General features: G+C 39.7%; 1 protein-coding gene across 1 annotated transcript in view; it reads right to left on the bottom strand.

The window, feature by feature from the left end:
- Positions 1 to 20,813, bottom strand: part of mtdh (metadherin) — a 43,963-nt gene extending 23,150 nt beyond the window's left edge. Inside the window, exons 1-4 of the mRNA XM_062980152.1 lie at positions 20,105 to 20,813; positions 4,872 to 4,976; positions 3,179 to 3,263; positions 1,603 to 1,779 (exon numbers count right to left, since the gene is read on the bottom strand). Of these exons, the coding sequence (XP_062836222.1) occupies positions 1,603 to 1,779; positions 3,179 to 3,263; positions 4,872 to 4,976; positions 20,105 to 20,581 (844 nt within the window). The 5' untranslated portion in view covers positions 20,582 to 20,813. The remainder of the gene's footprint in view (positions 1 to 1,602; positions 1,780 to 3,178; positions 3,264 to 4,871; positions 4,977 to 20,104) is intronic.
- Positions 20,814 to 21,115: the final 302 nt, after the last annotated feature.

Genomic DNA, 21,115 nt, shown 5'->3' on the forward strand with positions numbered 1-21,115 from the left:
CAATTTCAGGTCAGATAAAAATAAAGTACACACAATCTATGATCCCCTTACAGATGAGAAGGCTTACTTGGCATGCTTTTCAGAAACTTAGCTGAGAGATAGTAGAAGCATGATGTGGATATTGTGTTAGTGAGCAGATCAGGGAATGTAGCTTACAGGGGAGCAGAGCAGAGTTCCATATTAATCTGAAGATATTATCTATGAGGCATGTGAATTACATTGAAAGTGTATATCTAAGCCTGAAGACCAGGGACAGATTGGGGATTCTGTTAGTGAGCTGCCCACACTGTGGTCTGTTAGATTTCCTGGCTAAATTTCTCAAACTGGTCTTGGAGTTGGTGTTAAGAGTTGCTCAGACTTTTGATCTTGGATGATTTCAGCATCCCGTTTGAGATTGGTCTGCCAATTAAGAGTTTAGGAGTACATGATATCCATGATGAACACATATCTAATGTATTTCATTGCATAATAGTGGCCACCATGTAATAGTCATACCCCCATTTTGGGGATGGCAAAATTAGCATTTTTGTGTTTCTTGCATAATTGTCAGAGAGTCATTTGGGGCTGTTTCCCTCCCTCCCTTCCTTCCTTCTCTGAAGGCAAGGCAGTGTAAAAACCTGAAATTGAGTATCTTCCCTCCTTCCTCTAAAGAGCTTCATTTCAGATTTTGTTAATTAACTTGCCTTCAGAAAAAGAAAGAAGGGAGGTGGAATCACAGGGTTGTTGCGAGTTTTCTGGGTTGTATGGCCATGTTCGAGAAGCATTCTCTCCTGACATTTAGCCCACATCTGTGGCAGGCATCCTCAGAGGTTGTGAGATATATTGGAAAAACTAAGCAAGGAAGGTTTATATATCTGTGTAAGGTCCAGGGTGGGAGAACTCTTGTCTGTTGGAGGCCAGTGTGACTGTTGTAATTAATCACATTGATTAGCATTATTGGACTTGCCAGCTTCATGTCCTGGCTTCTTCTTGCCTGGGGGAATCCTTTGTTCCGAGGTGTTAGCTGCTCCTGATTGATTCATGTCTGGAATTCCTCTGTTTTCAGAGTGTTATTCCTTATTTACTGTTCTGATTTTAGAGGTTTTTAATACTGGTAGCCAGATTTTGTTCATTTTCATGGTTTCCTCCTTTCTGTTGAAATTGTCCACATGCTTCTTGTGGATTTCAATGGTTTCTCTGTGTAGTCTGACATGATAGCTGTTAAAATGGTCCGGCATTTCTGTGTTCTCAAATAGTATACTGTGTCCAGGTTGGTTCATCAAGTGCTCTGCTATGGCTGACTTCTTTGCTTGAGTTAGTCTGCAGGGCCTTTATGAGGGGGAATCTTCCTTCTTCAAGGCAAGACAGTTTAAAAAACAAACAGAAATGAAGGTGTTTCTTTGAGGCTGGATTATCCCTCCTCCTTGGATGTCAACCTCATCAATTATGGAAACTTATGTTCAATGTTTTTGTCAACCCACAAAACAATTTTAAAACATATTTAATCAAATCCAAACAGTTGAAATGTTATGTTTTAAAACTGCTTTGCTGGTTTTTTTTAAACAAATAACTGCCCTACCTGAAGAAACAAATGCTATGTACTACATAAAGACACATACTTACCTTTGTTTTTTCTAGGACCAACTGAAAAGGATGCAGAAGAAGTCAGTGGTTCAGTGGAAAGAGAGACTGAATTTTCCATAGCTGATATATTTGATTCTGGCCCAGTGTCAGTCAACACCTTGTCACGTTTACGCTGCTGTCGTTTCTCTCTGTTACTGATTTTTGTTTCCCAAGCTCCTAAAAGAATTATGGAAAATATTAGATCCCACAAAGAAACCTACCCCAGTTTGATTTTCAAATTGTCCCATTACAAACAAGATAGGTTCTGTAGGTTTGTTCTTAAGTTGAATTTGTATGTCATTCGGAACAAGTACATTTTTTAAGTGTCACTCCAGCCACACACACAATTTCTTAGCTTTGGATATCATAGGGAAGGGTTAACATCCCTGTGATGTTTGTTTTGCTGTCTGTGCCCAGTTCAGAAAATTTCACCTCACTTTCTGTTCTTGTGATAACTGGATTTTGGAAAAAAAATGGTTTGTTGTGGAAAAAAGGACTGGCAAGAAAGCTTCAGTTGAGACACTTTTTCCCCATAACTCTTTTGAGTGAATTTCCCTTCTTAGGGATAGATTTCTCCCATTTTCTGTTATCTCACACCCATTCGTCATAATGAGTTGTTTGTAAGCTGGATGTTTGCAACCTGGAGATTGCTTGTATACAGTTTAAATACATTTTAATGTTTTAGTAACTCTCTGTCTATATATATGTGTGTGTGTGTGAGTAGATTCATATTGTTTTTAATTAGCATTATTTTATATTTATTGTTAAGCTTCCTTGAGTTCCTGTATAGGGAGACAAGGAGAGTTAAAAATAAAGTAAATAAAGAATATAGAAGGGAACCATGGGGAGCTTGTCAACATGGTCAATCAGCAAATGGTAGACAAGCTGCTTTGACATAATAATACCAACTCCTTACAGTTTGAGGCAGGGTATAATACAGTTAAAATGCACAGATAAATTGAACTTTCACTGATTAGCTACAAGTTGTGTTGGCTATACAAAAGAGCACCCCCATAGCTTCCAGCTTCCATATATAGTCCTTGTGTTTTCAAAATACATTTCTGAATAGCCTTACTCCAGCTGCAGACTTTAAGTGTGAAAAATGGGGCAAAACTTGAAATATCTACCGTCAGTTGAAACACTCCCTTTTACTGGATTTTCCTAGCACTGTTGATTTGGGGTACATTCTTGAGATATCTATGACAGTGAAACTACAGGTGCTTCTAGATGTTACTCATTATTTAATTATATTTTAGTTTGGGTTTAAGATGGAACCAGCTGTGCTCAAATTCTCCTGGGGAAGTATAACCTATCATACAACTTATGCCCATGAATAGGTACATATGGCATACTGATGTTATATTTTCCCAATTCCTTGACTGCCCTCTATATTCCTATTAAAGTTGCCTCAGAAAACTCTGAGATCTCCTCTAGTACAGTGGGGAAGACAGTTCTGACATCTAGAAAGAAAGGTGGAGGGATGTCAATACAAACTCCAGTTCTCTTCCCACTGTCATCCAGTAAACAGGAGATGGATAAAGACCAGTATGCTTAATCCTCCCCACCCCTTTAATACCTTCATCAGCTTCTTTTCCATCAGCACGTGATTGATCCTGAACCGTTTTAGCATCTCCTCTTTGTTTCTTCTTATTCTTCTTTGACTGAAATAGCAGACAAAAATCTTCTCTCAGTATTCAAGCAATTAAAATACCTTAGGCTAGACATGAGATTTACAGTGGAACACAAGCTAAATTTAATAGGTGTCATTTTAGATTAACAATTTAGCAGTGATTTCTGTAGAGTAGTACAAATATGTCTTGGGGCCTAAAAATACCCTAAGGAAGAGCTCAGATTAAATACTGAATTATATACAATTAAATATTTATGATTACTGAAATTAGCTTTAATTTAATAACACATTTATCAAAATAACTTTCTAATTTTAAATATATTTATAATAATAATTGTGATTATAATAGCAATAATTATATATTTTAGGCCTTTTCCCAGTTTGTGGCCTAAATTTTGTAATTATCCTGACAACAGTACACCCATTCAATCGATGGCATTACTTCTGTGTTGAGTCACCACTGAACAATTGATTTAATAGGTCTTGTCTAGTTGGGGCTAATCAACAGCGTGCCAGAAAATATGTTTATAATAAAAAAAATAAATCTGTTGAAACACTTTGATACAGTTTGGGGATACTAACAAAATGCTTCAGGGCCCTTCCACACAGCCGTATATCCCAGAATATCAAGGCAGAAAATGTCAAAGAACATTTAGTATAATGTCAAGTTGTTGTTTTTTTAAAAAAAACTTTGTGTTTTCAAATACATTACAACTTGTACCCTTGGTTTGCTTCTGAAATGATAAATAAATAAATATTTATCTGCTTTGATCCGGATTATCTGAGTCCACACTGCTATATATTCCAGTTCAAAGCAAATAATGTGGGATTTGATTCAGTTGTGTGGAAAGGGCCTCAATTTTTGAAACATCCAGCAGATGGATTTAGGCAAAGAAGGTTTACCGTACAGACAAACATAAATATGCTACTAAAGTCTAAAATGCACTGACAAATATTACCATGCAAATTAGCCTAATTTAGAAATAAAATAATCTTGTAGCCATTTTTGTTAAATCTGGACTGTTATTTCAGATTTTGTTAAACTCTGTTCCATTAGTATCAACACATGTCACCACTTGTGAGGGATAGGAGTACTTTTTAACAGAACGGGAGGGCCACTAGTTCCCCCTTGGGAACTGAGAAAAATGACAGGTCTACTACAGATCACCGAGAATAAGCAGACCATATCCCAAAGTGCCTTCTGCTCAGCACTGTTGCTATATAATAATAATAATAATAATAATAATAATAATAACAACAACTTTATTTTTATACCCCGCCTTCATCTCCCCAAAGGGACTCAGAGTGGCTAACATGGGGCCAAGCCCAGGCAATCACAATAAAACTTTTTTAACTTTGGGAAGCATAAAATGCCCCCTTGTTTAACAAATCCATTTCAAATTAGTGTGAAGTCAGGAAAAGCCGCATAGTTCTGGATACACAAGAGTTTGTTCTGCAGTCATGTTGGATTTTACTGGTACCAGTCCTTGGGGGTGGGAGGATTAGTGGCAGAAGTAGTGATTTACAACTATAGTTAGCCAAATGCTTTGCTATTTTGGTCTAAAATTTGTTTCAGCCATTACAAAAACAGAACCAATATTATCTGCAGATTTCCATCACTTACAAATTAGTAACTAACCTTTTCTGTTTTCTTTTCCACATCTGATGGCTGCTTTAGATTCTCTCTCCGAACTGTAGGCGTTATTTCCTCTTCAGAAATTTCATGAGCAGGTTGACCATTAAGCTAGAATTCAAGAAAATAAAATCATGTGTAATTAGACAGCAAATATAGAACCGCAATTCAAGTATTTAGATTTATTCATACCAGTCAATGTTTCACAGTTTACACCAGTTGGAAGGTATACAGTTGACCCTTTGTGTTTACAGAATATGCACTCAACCAACCATGGCTCAAAAGTAGGTTTTTTAAATCCCAAAAGCAAATTTGATTTTGCTTTTTGTTACAAAAGACACTGTTTTACTACACCATTGTATATGATGGGACTCAAGCATATACAGGTTTTGGTATCCATGGGGGGGTTGGTGGGTCCTGGAACCAAACTCCAGTGGATACTGAGGTCGTACTGGAGTATTCACGCATCTGGAGTATTACTTGCTTAGTCTGCTTGGATTTTCTGTTCTAAGAAAGATAAAACATCCTATCTGTCCCTTCCTTATAGGTAGTGGAAACAGTTACAATAAATACAACTAACACTATTTAATAATTTATATGCCAAAACAAGACTGTTAAATGATAGTTGCCAGTTTAACTGTATCTCTTTGGTGTGGGAGGGGTTCTTCTTCTTTTTCAATCACATAGTCGTTTCCGACTCTTCGTGATCTCATGGACAAGTCGACGCCAGATCTCCCTGTCGGCCATCGCTGTCCCCAGTTCCTTCAAGTTCATGCCAGTCACTTCAAGGATACCGTCCATCCATCTTGCCCTTGGTGGGCCTCTCTTCCTTTTTCCTTCCATTTTCCCCACCATCATGATCTTTTCCAAGCTTTCCTGTCTTCTCACAATGTAGCCAAAATACTTCATCTTTGCCTCTAGTATCCTTCCCTCCAATGAGCAGTCGGGCATTATTTCCTGGAGGATGGACTGGTTGGATTTTCTTGCAGTCGAAGGCACTCTCAGGATTTTCCTTCAGCACCAAAGTTCAACGGCATCTATCTTCCTTCGCTCAGCCTTCCTTATGGTCCAGCTCTCGCATCCATAGGTTACTATGGGGAATACCACTGCTTTCACTATGCGGACCTTCGTTGCCAGTGTGATGTCTCTGCTCTTCACTATTTTATCAAGGTTGGCCATTGCTCTCCTCCCAAGAAGTGTGGGAGGGGTTCTAGACATGTAATTGCTTTGGGCATGTTGAGACTCAGGGCTCCATTTTATTCAGTCTGCTTTACACATCAGTGGAGGTGTATGCATGTTGTTGCTTGGACTTCAGTACAGAAGTATGACTTATGGACTTCAGTTAATACCTAAAGACTATGGAGTATTGATTAAGTCTGATACCCTGCGTACTCAACATACAGAGAACTACATCCTATCTATAACTGAATTTAAATAAGAAATGTGCCTGTATGGTGAATTAATACAAGATGTTTGTGAGTAAACAAGATATGTTATTTTTCAAAGAAAACTTTGTTTTTTTAAATCTCTGTGTGCATATTTTAAACTAAGAGGTTTCAAGGGAGTGTATATCTTTTGGGAAATTACAATTGCAACTGCAATTTCAACTTCAAAGAAACAACCATCCTCTGCTAACCAAATATATTTTGTAGTGGCATGTCTTCGTTCTTGGCAGTTCAAAGACATGGTTCTTCAGTTTAATAGCTGAGTTACCTGTGTGCCATTACATGAATGCTTATATAACTTGACTTTTAACAAGGTCATGCTTTTCTTGACTAGTGGTTTTCAAAATGTGTTCTCCACATGTTTATGGAGATCCACATTTGCCAAACAGATTTTTTCCAGGGTTGTGGTATGTCTTTCGGGCTGTCTTTTGGATTTTTCCCCTTTTCAATAAGGTTATGATTGCCATTTATTTCTAAAAGGATATGTGCCCAGAGACTGGGTGCAGTTATTTCCAATACAGTCCTCCTTTATCAGATGCCTGCCTGTTCATGCATGGAACAATGAACACATAGAATAGAGAACTGGGTACAGATATGGCTAAATCAAAGAAACTAGGATTTGTTTTACCAGTGTGAGCCAAGCTATGGCAGGCAACAAGATATTTTCTGTCCTTGATACCTGTATTCCTCTTCTTTTCCTACCTCTGGTCATCAACAACCACACCATCCCAAGAGTTATAGATTCATTTCTAGTTTCTGTTTAGGAAGCCATTCTGGTTCCAGCTCCACAACCTGATTAAAGCTTGAATAAGTATCAGGATACAAAAGTCAGCTCCTTGCAGGTTGGAATGCAGGTTTCTAGCCATTCATTGCATATTCTCCCCACCAAGTTTCCTACCGCCCTTGACCACATCGCACCTTAAGTGACCTGTCCTCAACTCCTCCAATTGATCTTGGGGAAAATTGGACAATGAAGGTAGCAACTTTTAGATTAAGAATGTTTTTAAAATACAGATATTAAAAGAACAGCAAGGCTAGGAAGCTACAACTGAGTGCATATTAGCTTGGGATATAACTTTCCAAGCTCCAAATGAATGGTTTGGGTGTGAGAGAAGTTCCCTGTAAGAATGATCTTCTATAAGATTGTGTATCTTTGAAAGCCCTGCGATTAACCACAGCATTTTTTTTACTTTCCATCTTCTGCTGGATAAATTCACACAAATATTGAATGACTCCAACTGGATATAGAAAGAATTGTGATGTTATATCAAAATGTTGTGAAATCTAAGGAGTTTTGGGTCTGGGCAGTGACTGGAGAGAACAATGCCTACATTACAACAACTTGCATTTGGAATTATGGCCAGTGACTAGAGATAACAATTTATGTAAATGTAACAAGTAACTAAGTAGCCACAAGAATACTGAATTCATCTCTAACAGCTGAAAAAATGAGCTTCAGCAATGCACACCAACAATGGGCATGACCTAGTTAACATTTTCTGATAGCACAGAAAAGAATTAAGTATATGCTTGTGGATTCTACTCAGGTCAGTGAGACACCAAAGCTTAGCTGATTTTGACTTATACAACCATATTCTGATTCCAGTATCAGTATGCCTGAGCTCTAAATCCATTTCTATGTATTTTTTACAGATTCATAAACAGAACAAAGATGGAGTGTATGAAAATGTTCTGTACTATGTATCATCACTTATGAAGAGTCAAGGCTGTTGCTAAGGGCCAGGACCACTTCTGCATACCTTTCTGATATATCATCTGGGATATTTCCTCAGGCAGATTTGGCCATCAATACAGGCTGAACCATTTCATCACTGTGTGAAGATGCCTTTGAAAAATGTTCAGCACTAGAAAACTGCTGGATAGGCAGCATGCTAATGGGAGCATGTTATTTGGAATACATTACTCTAATGCTGTTTGACCTACATTGGTTGTCAGTATGTTTCCAAATCCAATTAATAGTACTGGTTACATCCTTCAAAGCAATACTGTTTATATCCTTCAAAGTATGGATTCAGGGTGTTGGTCTGGGAAATTTCTACTGTCACACCTACATCAGAAGTCAAATCGCTGGGCAGGCCCGATAAATCCTCTTCAGTATTGACATTTAGGCTCTTTCAGGCCTAAGAGAACATTTGAGTGAGGGTTTCACAGTTGTTGTTATTATTCTGCTTATTCTCTCTTAAAGAGTCTCAAATCAACTTTTCAGATTTTTTTTTATAATTATTCATTTTGAATTCTATTTCACTATGTTGTAAGGCTTTGGGCACATTTGTGAAAAATAAGTAGCTTATAAACAGATGTACTTTAAAAAGCTATATAAATACACACTGCGTAATGCATACATTAAAAGAATTAATTGGGATCATGCATATTTATATTGTGTCTTCAGTATATAAATCTCACCATCTAGTCATCTTAAGTGCTACCCGGAATAAATCTGAGTTAAATCTAAATAATCTAAATCTTCAGAATATTTTACTTAAATTCCTCCTAATGTTTTTTGTTTGTTTGGGACTTCAGCTCCCAGAATTTCTGACTATTGCAAAGGCTGGCTAAGGCTTCTTGGAGTTGTAGTTCCAAACACCTGGAGGGTGTTTTGTAACCTCATGCTCTACATCAGTGGTTCCCAAACTTATTTGGCCTACCGCCCTCTTTCCAGAAAAAATATTACTCAGCGCCCCCTGGAAATTAATTTAAATTTTTTTAATAGCAATTAAACAGAAAGTTATATGTATTAATGTTTCTACCTTTTCGTAAAATATAGTAAAGAAAGGTGTACATTAGAAACATTGAAGTTTGAAATTATGAAACTATTTTTTGAACTCAGAATAGAAAGGTAATACAAAAAAGTTAAAACATTCAAATGTACCTGTGGCCATCACTGCCCCCCTGGATCGCTGCAGTGCCCACCAGGGGGCGCTAGCACTCACTTTGGGAATCACTGCTCTACATGATGAGAAGGGCTAGAATGAGGATGGGTCCTTCCCTATCCCTTAAGTCAAATCCTAGCAAATGTATCAACATGTTCCTTTGCAGCCTTGATTTGCTAGGTAAGCGTTTTTTTCTCTCTGCTTGCTATTTTAATCTTTAGTAAATAGAAAAGTGAAAACTCACAACATTATGAAGATGGAAACACACTATTTAGATATCTGTTTCCAAAAAGAACATGAGCATTCTAAAGAGAGAATGAACAGTAAAACTGTATCCTTTCAATAGATTTTTCAGTGTTTTAAAATGAACAGTTCAATAATTGATGTGCATTTTCAAAATACTTTGAGGGAACTGATACAGTCATTTTCACCCATTTTCTGATAGCAGCTTTCTTTCTTTCTTTCTTTCTTTCTTTCTTTCTTTCTTTCTTTCTTTGTTTCAAAAAGGATTGTAGAAAACTTAAGGTTGTTTGTTAAATCCTAAACAGTTAACTCATGTCCACTTTTCTAACAAAAGGATATTATTTCCTATACTCCTCCAACATTTTTATACTGTAAGAAGCTTTATAAATTCAAAACTGCTGTGTTTTCAAATATAGGGGTTCCCAAGTTGGTAGTGTCCTAAAATCAAGTTTCTAAATATAACTGCAGTAGTTTAGGTCATTTCAAATTCTCACTTTACAACATGAGAGGCTGAAAATGGCCACTGTTGCAAAACACCCCCTTCTACGATTACCTACAACCCTTGATTTAAATGGTGGAAGGAATGTAACCTTTACACAAAATGCTGCACTCCTAAATGTCCTTAACACCCATTTCTCATACATAACACAAACAAGGTCAGTTATCTCCAGATAAACTATGCAAGTTATCTGGCCTTTCTATTAAGGTACTATACAAAGATATTAAAAAGAAACATGATACAACCACTCCTTAATAACTGGTTCTTTTCATATCCACAAACTAATATATATAGCATGAGTTCATGCACATGAGTTGAATGACTGGGAGGAACCTGTGTCAGAGGAAGAATCCCATTATAGGAGCTTTGACTGTTAAGCCTTGCTTATACTACTGCAAAAGCAAGCAGGTTAGGAACTACAATGCTACATCTCCCACCAATATGACATACAGGGCAGAATGAAAAGTACAAAAAGAAGTAAAGCAATGCTTCTCAGGCTGTCTGATGTGACGGAACAGCAATGTTTTCCCTTATATGTCAAAAATGGTATTAGATTTGTGCTCACTGGCTAAAACCTTGAGATACCTGACCTGGCCATGGTGGTACATGCCTTAGTTACATCCATTTGCATAACTGTAACATGCTCTACTTGAGGATATCCTTATTTATTTATTTATTTTTATCCCACCTTTCTCCCAATATAAGAACTCAAGTTAGCTAAAGAGTGTTGAAAACTTCAGCTGGTCCAAAGAGTTACAGCCAAATTGTTAACTGGGGTTGGCTACAGGACTCATGTAACTCCCTTGGTGCATCAGTTCCACTGGCTGTTTCTGGGAACAATTCAAAGTACAGCTGATGACCTATAAAGCTTTATATGGCTCAAGTCCAGCCTATTTGGCAGGCTGTATTACCCTGGCTCTGAGATCAACAGGAAAGGCCCTTCTCTCAGTCCTACCACAATTGCAAGTATGGTTGGTAGGGTTATGAGAGAGACTTCTAAGTGGCTGCCCCTGAACTCTGGAACAACCTGGAACAAGTAAGAATTATCCCTTACTTGTCCTTCGGATGGCAGATATTTTTATCCAGGAAGGCTTTTAAAACATAAACATGCTGGGGATGCTGCATTGTTTTAGTAGAATTTATTTTATTTTATTATAATTGTATTTCAATTGAATTGTTTTAATAATTGAATTAGTTTAATTCTTTTTTAATATTTACCTTCTATTGTTTTAGTGCATTGTTTTTGTTTTGTTTTTTACATTGCTAACACTTTGGGTCTCAATCCTGGGTAGAAAGTGGGAAATAAGTTAGTGTTTATTATACAAACACACTAACAATACATTTTTCTTTTCTTCCTGGAAACTCTCCACAAACCAAAAGCTAAAAGCTCATGGACCAGAATTGGTCCACAAATTGCCAATTTGAGCATGACAAAATTATAGCCCGGGATATCCTTAATGCTTACCAAACAAATTTTCAAATCTTATACTGATACCTTGCTTTCTTAAATCTGAACTATTTTAATTAATATTTTAAACTCTTTTGCTACCACATATTTTTAATACACAATTAGGAAGCTAAACAAATTATGATGTAGGCTTTTAGAAGAAAGAAGTCTATGTGTTGTTGATACAAAAATGAAGAAGACCTAGAACTGGTGATATCAGAGAGTTGGGAAGGAAAATAACCCACAAAAATATAGAAAGGGTCAAAATGTGCACTGTTCTTCAAAAAAATCAATACAATTTTTGCATAGAAGCCTCTTAGGAAACTAAGAGCTAAAGAGCTATTCTGCAGAAGTAAATAAATAATACTGCAACAAAAGATACAACAGTGAAAAGCCTCAGACACACTAGAAGAACTAAAATGGGATGGGATCATTTATGAGATGAAATCGGCACAAGAAGTGAGCACATTTAGACCACATTATCTCCACCTTCTGGCCACAATCACAATTCCACTAATAGTATACCTTTACAAATCCTGGTTTAAGAAATTCTCTTTCCTAATGCTCATTTTGACGACCTTAACGTAGTCACTTACCTGGAATTCAGTTTCACTAAATTCAATGGTGCCTACTTTGAATAGATGTGTACTGAACAGCATGAAAATAACAAAATCTAAGAATTGGGAGAATATTTGTTTCAGGGATCAATAAACTCCTCTTTTGTCCTGTTCACTAGCTACAACATTATTAGGGACAGTTCTATAATTGAATGATTTGGGATCTTTGATGACAATGGCAATCTCTATCCAGGCTACAATGAAAAAAGATTCTAGAAAGTCCTGGCTGCTTTGAATACAATTCTGCAATAAACTCTTCACTGAAATATTATAGCAGCATCTTAGAAAGTAGAGAAATCTTTTTTTCCTGCAAGAAAGGAAAGATTCTAAGATTGCTATTTTTCTTAGCATGCTATCTGAGGAGAGAACATTACAAGAAATGTAAAACTAATGTCAAGAGGCAAAACTGTACAGAAAGGGCCAGAGGGAGTGTCAGATATAAGATTTAAATAGGGTAAGACAAATTTCAGGGCTATGGGCCCCATTTCTATGCTTCTAGAATGTACTGCAGGTTGTAAAAGTCCTAAAAATGCAGGAGGACCAAAACCAGAATTCTGGTTTCATTTTGGGAGCTGTGGAAGAAAACATGGCATAGAGAGGCTTGATGCCTCATTTCTATCCAAACTCTCTACTTGTAAGGGCTTTCTTATTTTCTTTCTTTTTTGGATGGAAAACATTTTTGAAAGCATGACTGGAGTGGTCTGAGGCTCACAAAAATGTCATTGGGAACCCTCAGACAGACTGTGGAATCTCTCACTGCAGGTATCCGGCTTGAAATAAAAACAGCAGAAATAGGTAATAGAGAGGAATTATATAAGAGAAGGAAATTACAGTATTTACTCAAGTATAATGCATAATAATTATCGATTGTAATGTGCACCTCAATTTAGAAGGTTCACATTGAAAAAAAGGTGTTCAATGTAATGTACAGCTTCCCCTTTCCTGTTGGCCATTCTGCTGTCCATCATGGAATAGCTGACAGGCAAGGGGAAGCTATGCCTCTCCATCAGGCCGAGGCTGGCAAACTCGCCAGCCTGACAAACTGGCGGGGCGGGAGCTTTCCAACTAAAGCCTCATTCACAAGGTCTTCAAAACAGAGGGGGAAGTTTTGATGGCTTTGTGAATGAGGACAGTTGTGCCCCTCCATCAGATTGAGGCTGTTGAGTTCACCAGTCTAGGCCAGATGGATGGGTGCAGGTGGGTTTATATGCACAATTCTAACAAGCTATCGAATTTAATGCACACCTCACTTTTGGCTAGGTAATTTAGCCAAAAAAGGTGAGCATTAGGTTTGAGTAAATATGGTATTAAAAAAAACAGCAATAAGGAATGAAGAAACAGGACCTTAGGGAAAAAACAAATAAAACAGGGGGAGTTGGGAGAGGATCAACTGCAAGAAAGTTTCTCCTGAAAAATCTGAAGGCGTTCCATCACATCTTTGTCATTGAGAACCATTCCACCTAAAGCAGAATCTCCAAAAATGACCAAATCTCACAGGAAGACCTATTTGAGAGATGGTAGCCTCAAAAATATCCTGGCAAGTATAGGAGCTTAAAGGCAAAGGCCTGTGATTTCTGGAGAGTTTAAACCTATCAAAAATCATTTATTTAATATGTTGCCCATGGCTGATTTTTCACCTTTAGTCCCTTAGGAATGATATCTGGAATGATTGGGCTCGGGCTGTGGCGCAGGCTGGAGAGCAGCTGCAATGAATCACTGCAATGAATCACTTTGACCAGGAGGTCATGAGTTCGAGGCCCGCTCGGAGCCTATGTTTGTCTTGTCTTTGTTCTATGTTAAAAGGCACTGAATGTTTGCCTATATGTGTAATGTGATCCGCCCTGAGTCCCCTTCGGGGTGAGAAGGGCGGAATATAAATGCTGTAAATAAATAAATAAAACCTGTATTTATTCAGAAACATGGTTGTCAAGTCTCTTAAAAACTGATGGACGTTTGCTCCAATGAAATAATTTAGTGTCCTCGATGTTTTTTTGAACTCTCAGACTTCCAGAACACTGGCTATGGTGCTGAGTTTATGACAAAGTACAAAATATATGGAGAGCAGCAAGTTGGGGGAAGGTTAATATATAACGTATTTTGATAACTCTGATTACTAGACATTGACTAACATCCAGTAAAGGAAATAGCTGAAAGGTGTGGACTTCACAGGTTCCACTTGGTCATCATAATAAAGGCAGTCTTACAAAGATATCCAAACTGCAAAACTTGTCTTTCAAAGAAACTTACAATTTCAAAGTACTTGCACTGAGTCTGAACTTTTCAATCGTGATGTAGACAATTACCTTTCCTTGCATTGGTTTAAGGAACCTAATATTATACTTTGCTTTAAGGAAAACACTTGGTCTCATTTAAATACTTTGATCCCATTCAACCAGTTAAGTGTGTAAAGTCCATCCAAAACCACACAAAGCTAAAAGCAAACCAGAGAGAATGATAATGTCATATTTAATATTTCTAACAGATTACACATAAATTCCAGCTCACGTACTGTTTGCCCTTCATTAATATTTTTCTTAAAGTTGTGCTCCAACTTTTAAGTATAAGTGTTTTTAGATACACTGTTAGCCATCCTGAATTCTGAGAATAATGGGAAGAAATCTAATCAGATAAAAAAGTACTACAAGTGCTTGATCTTCCTGAACAGCATTTGTCACACTGCCCGAAAAAGAATTTATATTCGGCTTATAATTTTTGTCTGGAGTTGTAAATAAATTATGGAGGCTAACTTAACATTAAACCTTTAAGCATGAATTTTCCACATACCTAGAAAAAAATTCTGAATTTTTATGCTACTCCTAAAATAATGAAATCTCCACTCATATTTCAATGAGATGATACTGTGAGGTTTTTTTAAAAGCCAACAAACTTTCATCTTTATTCTACAAATACAGAGTGATCACCATGGCTTGAGAACTTAAAGCACATTAGCCCTCAGAGAGAATAATCACTCTACTCAATTAAATCTGTGTGAAAATATGGCCGAGTTAACCAACTCAATTAATATTTAATCTGAACAAAGTTGCACTGAATTGAACAGCATATAAGTCAATGTATGTCTAAGATTAACACCAGCAAAAATGCAGAGGCACTAAGTACACTAAACTTAGAAAGATGACCTTGGAGTCCTCCAAGGACTATTGCTTCACATGTTCCATTCTCTGTGTACGAAAGATGAAATCAACATAGGGTTCCTTATATCGCATATGCAATTGAGTTCAAACAATTTACTTACAGAAGTACTAAAACGAGACCTTGAATAATTTGCCAAGTTCTGACAAAATTGTACGTTACCGCTCACAATGACTTAAGGTGATCCTAATACAGGGCTCTCTTGGGCTGAGAGTGTGTTACGCAACCACAGTGACCCATTCAGTTTCCACGGCCAAGTAGGGAATGGAAATATGACCTCCAGAGTCATACCATAGTTCAACACTAATGCCAGTATGTGCAAATATTCAAAAACCCAAAATACTTCTGGCCTCAAGCATTTTGGATACTTTCACGTTGACATATCCAGCTGGTATGTCAACGTGAAGATACTGTGTGAAAATAAAAAAAGACTTGAGATATGTTGAAAATGCTGGGTCAGGGCCTTAGGTATGATAATAAAAATGCAGTAGATTGTCAGTTAACCAGCAGTCATGGGGACTGGTCAGATAAATGTAGTTTCTGGCTGCTTCAGCATTTTTTGTTTTTGTTTCAATAAAAATAATCTATACTAATACTATATCCCATACTACATCATACCATAAACTCTGTATTGATTTGATACTGAAATACAGTAATTAGAAGCAAACAAAGACTAACTTAATGTAACAGTTTTACTGTACAGGCAGTCCCTGAGTTACAAACATCTGACTTACAAACAACTCATAGCTAAGAACGCGGGTGAGACGATAGGAAGTGAGAGAAATCTATTGCAAGGAGGGTAAATTCTCTTTTGAAAGAGTTTTCATGGGAAAAAACTAATATCTATCTATCTATCTATCTATCTATCTATCTATAGAGCGAGCTGCAATCACACTTAAAAATGTACCTGTTCCAACTTACATATACACTCAACTTAGGAACAAACCTACAGAATCTATTGTCTAAATAACTTGGGAACTGCCTATGTTATAAAAATACAACTTTTGTAAAATGTGAAGCATTGTTTCTTTGATTTTTTTTTTGCTGGTTGCTTGAGAGTTCCAGTAACTTTAGTTCCAGTTATCTGAGAGTCTATTTTGTTACCTGCTTCTCCCTGTTACCTGCTTCTTCGCTCAAGAAAAAACTATTAACATACAGAATAGACCAAAAGTCACAAAGGGGGTTTCAATATTTAATAACTCCCTTTATTTGTTATTAATTTATAGTAGCATAGTACATATAAAGATAATAGTTGCTGTATGTGTATATTGTTTTCAAAAAGCTATTAAGCCATCAGGCGTCTTTGTGACCTTTAATCCACTTTATATGAATAGAAATGTAAAGGATGTTGGATTAGGCTAGCTGCTAGGAAATGTGGGAGTTAAAGTTCAAGACACATGGAGGGCCGAAGTTTGCCCATACCTGGATTAGACCCATCAATAGGGGATCCAATGTTGGCAGATCAAAAGACAACATGGCAAAATGGCATTACCTAGAAGAATCCTCCACCTTGTGCAACTGTGGAGCAAAACAAACAACTCAGCATCTCAATGCTTGCCTACAATGCCCTGCCTCTTGTTTAAAGCTACTGACAGTGCTGTTGCCCTTTTTGTTCTAAAATTATGTAGCTGCATGTGCTCCCTTTATTTTATCAGTTTTACACTTGTTTATTTTTGCAATGTTTTTGGAATGAAATAAATAAGGGATCCAATATCTTCCCATTTGGGGAGGAGACAAGATAGTCACGCTTAAATATTTGAAAGGATGTCACATTGAGGAGGGGGCAGGCTCTTTTTCTGCTGCTTTGGAGACTATGACACAATGGATTCAAATGGCAGAAAAAGAGATTCCACCTAAATTCCACCTATGGCAGGAAAAGAGATTCCACCTATGAACCATCCCGGGTGCTAAGATCTTCTGGGGAGGCCCTGCTCTCGGTCCCGCCTTCCTCGCAGGTGCGGGCGCTGAGGGCGAGAGACAGGACCTTTTCAGTGGGGGTCCCTTGGCTGTGGAACTCTTTTCCCAGTGAAATTAGATTGGCCCCCCTCCCCCCTGTCCTTCAGAAAGCAAGTTAAAACCTAACTATGGAACCAAACGTTTGGAGAGTAGCACAGGGCTATATGCAGCTATGACGTTAATGCAATGTGATTGGAATGGCTTCTGGATCATGATTTCAGATCTATGTGCACTGTTTTAACAACTTATTCAAAGCATATATGTTTCTTTTATGATTTTCATGATTTTAATGATCAATATATATTGTAATTTTGTATGTTTTATGTTAATGTGGCACTGAATTATTGTCGATTTGGAAACTGCTCTGAGTCTTCTTCGGATAGAGTGGGGTAAAAATACAATAAATAAATAAATGTTAAGGGGAAAAAACTTCCTGAAGTTAAAGAGTTGTTTGACAGTGGAAGATGCCTCCTCCTCAGAGTGTGGTGGAGTCTTTTTTCTCCTGGAGGTTTTTAAATGAACAGAGGCTGGATGGCCATCTGTCAGGAGTGTTTTGTTTGTGTTCCTGCATGGCAGAATGGGGTTGGACTGGATGACCCATGGGGGGGGGTCTCTCATAGAATCATAGATGGAAGAGACCTCGTGGACTATCCAGCCCAACCCCCTGCCAGGAAAATCGCATTCAAAGCACCTTAACAGATGGCCATCCAGCCCGTTTAAAAGCCTCCAAAGGAGCCTCCACAACAGTCTGGGGCAGAGAGTTCCACTGCTGAACAGCTCTGACAGTGAGGAAGTTCTTCCTAATGTTCAGGTGGAATTTTTTCCTGAAGTTTGAAGCTATTGTTCCGCATCCTAGTCTCCAGGGCAGAAGAAAACAAGCTTGCTCTCTCCTCCCTGACTTCCTCACATATATATACATGGCTATCAGGTCTCCTTTCGGCCTTCTCTTCTGCAGGCTAAACATACCCAGCTCTTTACGCCGATCCTAGTAGGGCTTGTTCTCTTGGCCCCTGATTATTTTAGGTGCCCTCTTCTGGACACATCCCTTCAATTGGTGCTCAGTATTGGACACAGCGATTCCAGGTGTGGTCTGACCAAGGTGGAATAGAGGGGTAGCATGACTTCCCTGGATCTAGACATTAGATTCCTATTCATGCAGACCAAAATCCCAATTGTTTTGTAGCTGCCACATCACATTGTTGGCTCATGTTTAACTTGTCCATGAGGACTCCAAGATCTTTTTCACATATACTCCTATTGAGCCAGACATCCCACATTTTGTATATTTGAATTTCATTTTTTCTGCCTAAGCAGAATATGTTGCATTTGTCCCTGTTGAACTACATTTTGTTAAATGTTGGCCCATCTCTCTAATCTATTAAGATAGTTCTGAATTCTGGAGTATTGGCGATTCCTCCTGACCTTTCGGAAGGTCAGGAAGCAGGGGGCTAATCTAATATCCCTGGGGAGGGAATTTCACAGCCGAGGGGCCACCTTTGAGAAGGCCCTGTCTCTCATTCCTGCCAGTCAAACCTGCGAAGGAGGCGGGACCGAGAGCAGGGCCTCCCCAGATGATCCTGAACTCCGAGATGGTTCATATGGGGATATGTTCTTTAATGTCAATTTGGAAGCCGCTTTGAGTCCCCTTCGGGGTTAAGATACAGCGGAGTAAAAATACACCAAAAAACCCCACAAAAAAAATGTTAGGGGAGAAAAAACTTCCTGAAGGCTAAGAGCTGTGTGAAGTAGGAAGATGCTGCTTCCTCAGAGTCTTCTTCTCCTGGAGGTTTTTAAACAAATAGAGGCTGGATGGCCATCTGTCGGGAGTGCTTTGTGACGGTCCTGTCGCCATCACAAGCATAGTTGGTGGGGACGAGTGAGAGGGCCTTCTCGGTGGTGGCCCCCCAGCTTTGGAATGCCCTCCCCTGGGAGATTAGGCACTCCTCCACACTGTCCTCATTTCGGAAGGATTTGAAGACCTGGATGTTTAAACAAGGCTTTGTGAATGCCTAGCCCTAATGGTCTGCAATTAATGACACAGCACTGCACTTTCATCCCATGCCCTTGTTTCTTAGCTACAACTTGCACTATCCCATTCCGTTGTTCTTGTTTATAGTTTGGCCATATTGTACGATAGTTGTCACCATAGGTTATCGGGTGCTGTTCTGAGTTTAAATTGTTGTTTTATGTGCTATTGTTTTTACTTTTTGTATTGCATCTCCTCCTTCAGGGAGATGGAGGCGGGATACAAAAATAAAGTTATTATTATTACTGTGCTGTCGAAGGCTTTCATGGCTGGAATCACTGGGTTGTTGTGCATTTTCCAGGCTGTATGGCCATGTTCCAGAAGCATTCTCTCCTGACGTTTCACCCACATATATGGTAGGCATCCTCTGATGTTGTAAGGTATATTGGAAATCTAAGCAAGGGAGATCTATATATATGTGGAAGGTCCAGCGAGGGAGGTCAGTGTGAATGTTGTAATTAATCACCTTGATTGGTGAATTGTCAAAGGCTTTCATGGCCGGAATCACTGGGTTGCTGCGAGTCTTTCCTGTTGTATGGCTATGTTCTACAGGTTTTCCCTCCTGACGTTTTGCCCACATTTGTGGCAGGCATCCTCAGAGGTTGTGAGGAATGGTTAGCATTAATGGCCTTGCAAGCTTCATTCCTGCCTGGGGGAATCCTTTGTTCTGAGGTGTTAGCTGCCCCTGACTGATTCATGTCTGGAATTCCTATGTTTTCAGAGTGTTGTTCTTTATTTACCGTTCCGATTTTAGTGTTTTTAATACTGATAGCCAGATTTTGTTAATTTTCATGGTTTTTATTATTATTATTATAATATTTGTTTGTGTTCTTGCATGACAGAATGGGGTTGGACTAGATGATCCATGGGGGGGGGTCTCTCTTCCAACTCCAGGATTCTATATAAATGTCAGATATGAAACCAATCAACGCGGGGCACCATATGAGTCTTCCCCACTCACTCACCCTGCCCGCTTTCTCGGGCGCCTTCTTCTTATTCCGCTTCTTCTGCTCGTCCGCCTTCAGCAGGAGCCCCGCCGGGCCTGTCAGGGGGGGCCCCTTGTGAGGGCCGCCTCCGCCTCTGGCCAGGCCCGCTTTGGGGGTGGCCGCGGCTTCCTCCTCCTCGTCGTCGTCCTCCTCTTCGTCCTCGTCTTCCTCCTCCTCCTCGGCGGTGGTCCTCCGGAGGCGCCTCGGCCGAGCGCTCCCTCCGCGGCCGCAGCGCAGGCCCCACAGCAGCACCAAGAGGAGCAGCAGCGGCAGGAGCGACGTGGCGAGGAGCAGCAGCCACCCGGGCAGGCGCTGAGGCTCCAAGGCCGGCGGGAGCTCGAGGCCCAGCTCGGTGCGCAAGAGGCCCGCGCCGGCCGACAGGACTTCCCTCAGCCGGGCCGACACCTCCTCGGCCTGGCGGGCCACAGACTCGGGCCAGCCGGGCGAGGATGCCATGGCTCGAGTCGGGGAGGGAGGAAGCGAGGGGGAAACTCACACCACGTCACGCCGAGAGCATCTCCGCAGGCCGGGCCGGAGAAGGCCGAAGCCTCCCCTCTTTTTTCCCTTCCTTTGAAGGATTCTCTTCAGCGAGGATGCGCTTCCTCTCGGCCTAAGAGCGCAACGTCACCCCTCCACGGCCGTGTCCCTACAGCGCATGCGCGCGCCTCTCCCTCCTTCCCTCCCTCTCTCTTTCTCTCTCTTGGTTTCTTTCGCGCATGGGCCGACGGGACGTGTATAATTCAGGCAGGTCACGTGCAACGCAGGGAGCCGTTGGTTGGGGAAACCCATTGCGCATGCGCTAGATCTCGGGAGTCCTCCCGCTCTGTGTGGTCAGAGCAAAAGGGGGCGTGGCTCGGAGGGGTGTACGTCACTCCTCGTGTGGGATTGGCCAGGCAAGGGAGGCGATGGGGTAATAATCCCTACGTGGCAGTGAGGAGGGGGGAAGGGCGGGGTTACTCCTCGCAAACTCACCAATCACAGGATGAGTGT

This window comes from Anolis carolinensis, chromosome 4 (assembly GCF_035594765.1).
Source record: "Anolis carolinensis isolate JA03-04 chromosome 4, rAnoCar3.1.pri, whole genome shotgun sequence".
Taxonomy (NCBI): domain Eukaryota; kingdom Metazoa; phylum Chordata; class Lepidosauria; order Squamata; family Dactyloidae; genus Anolis; species Anolis carolinensis.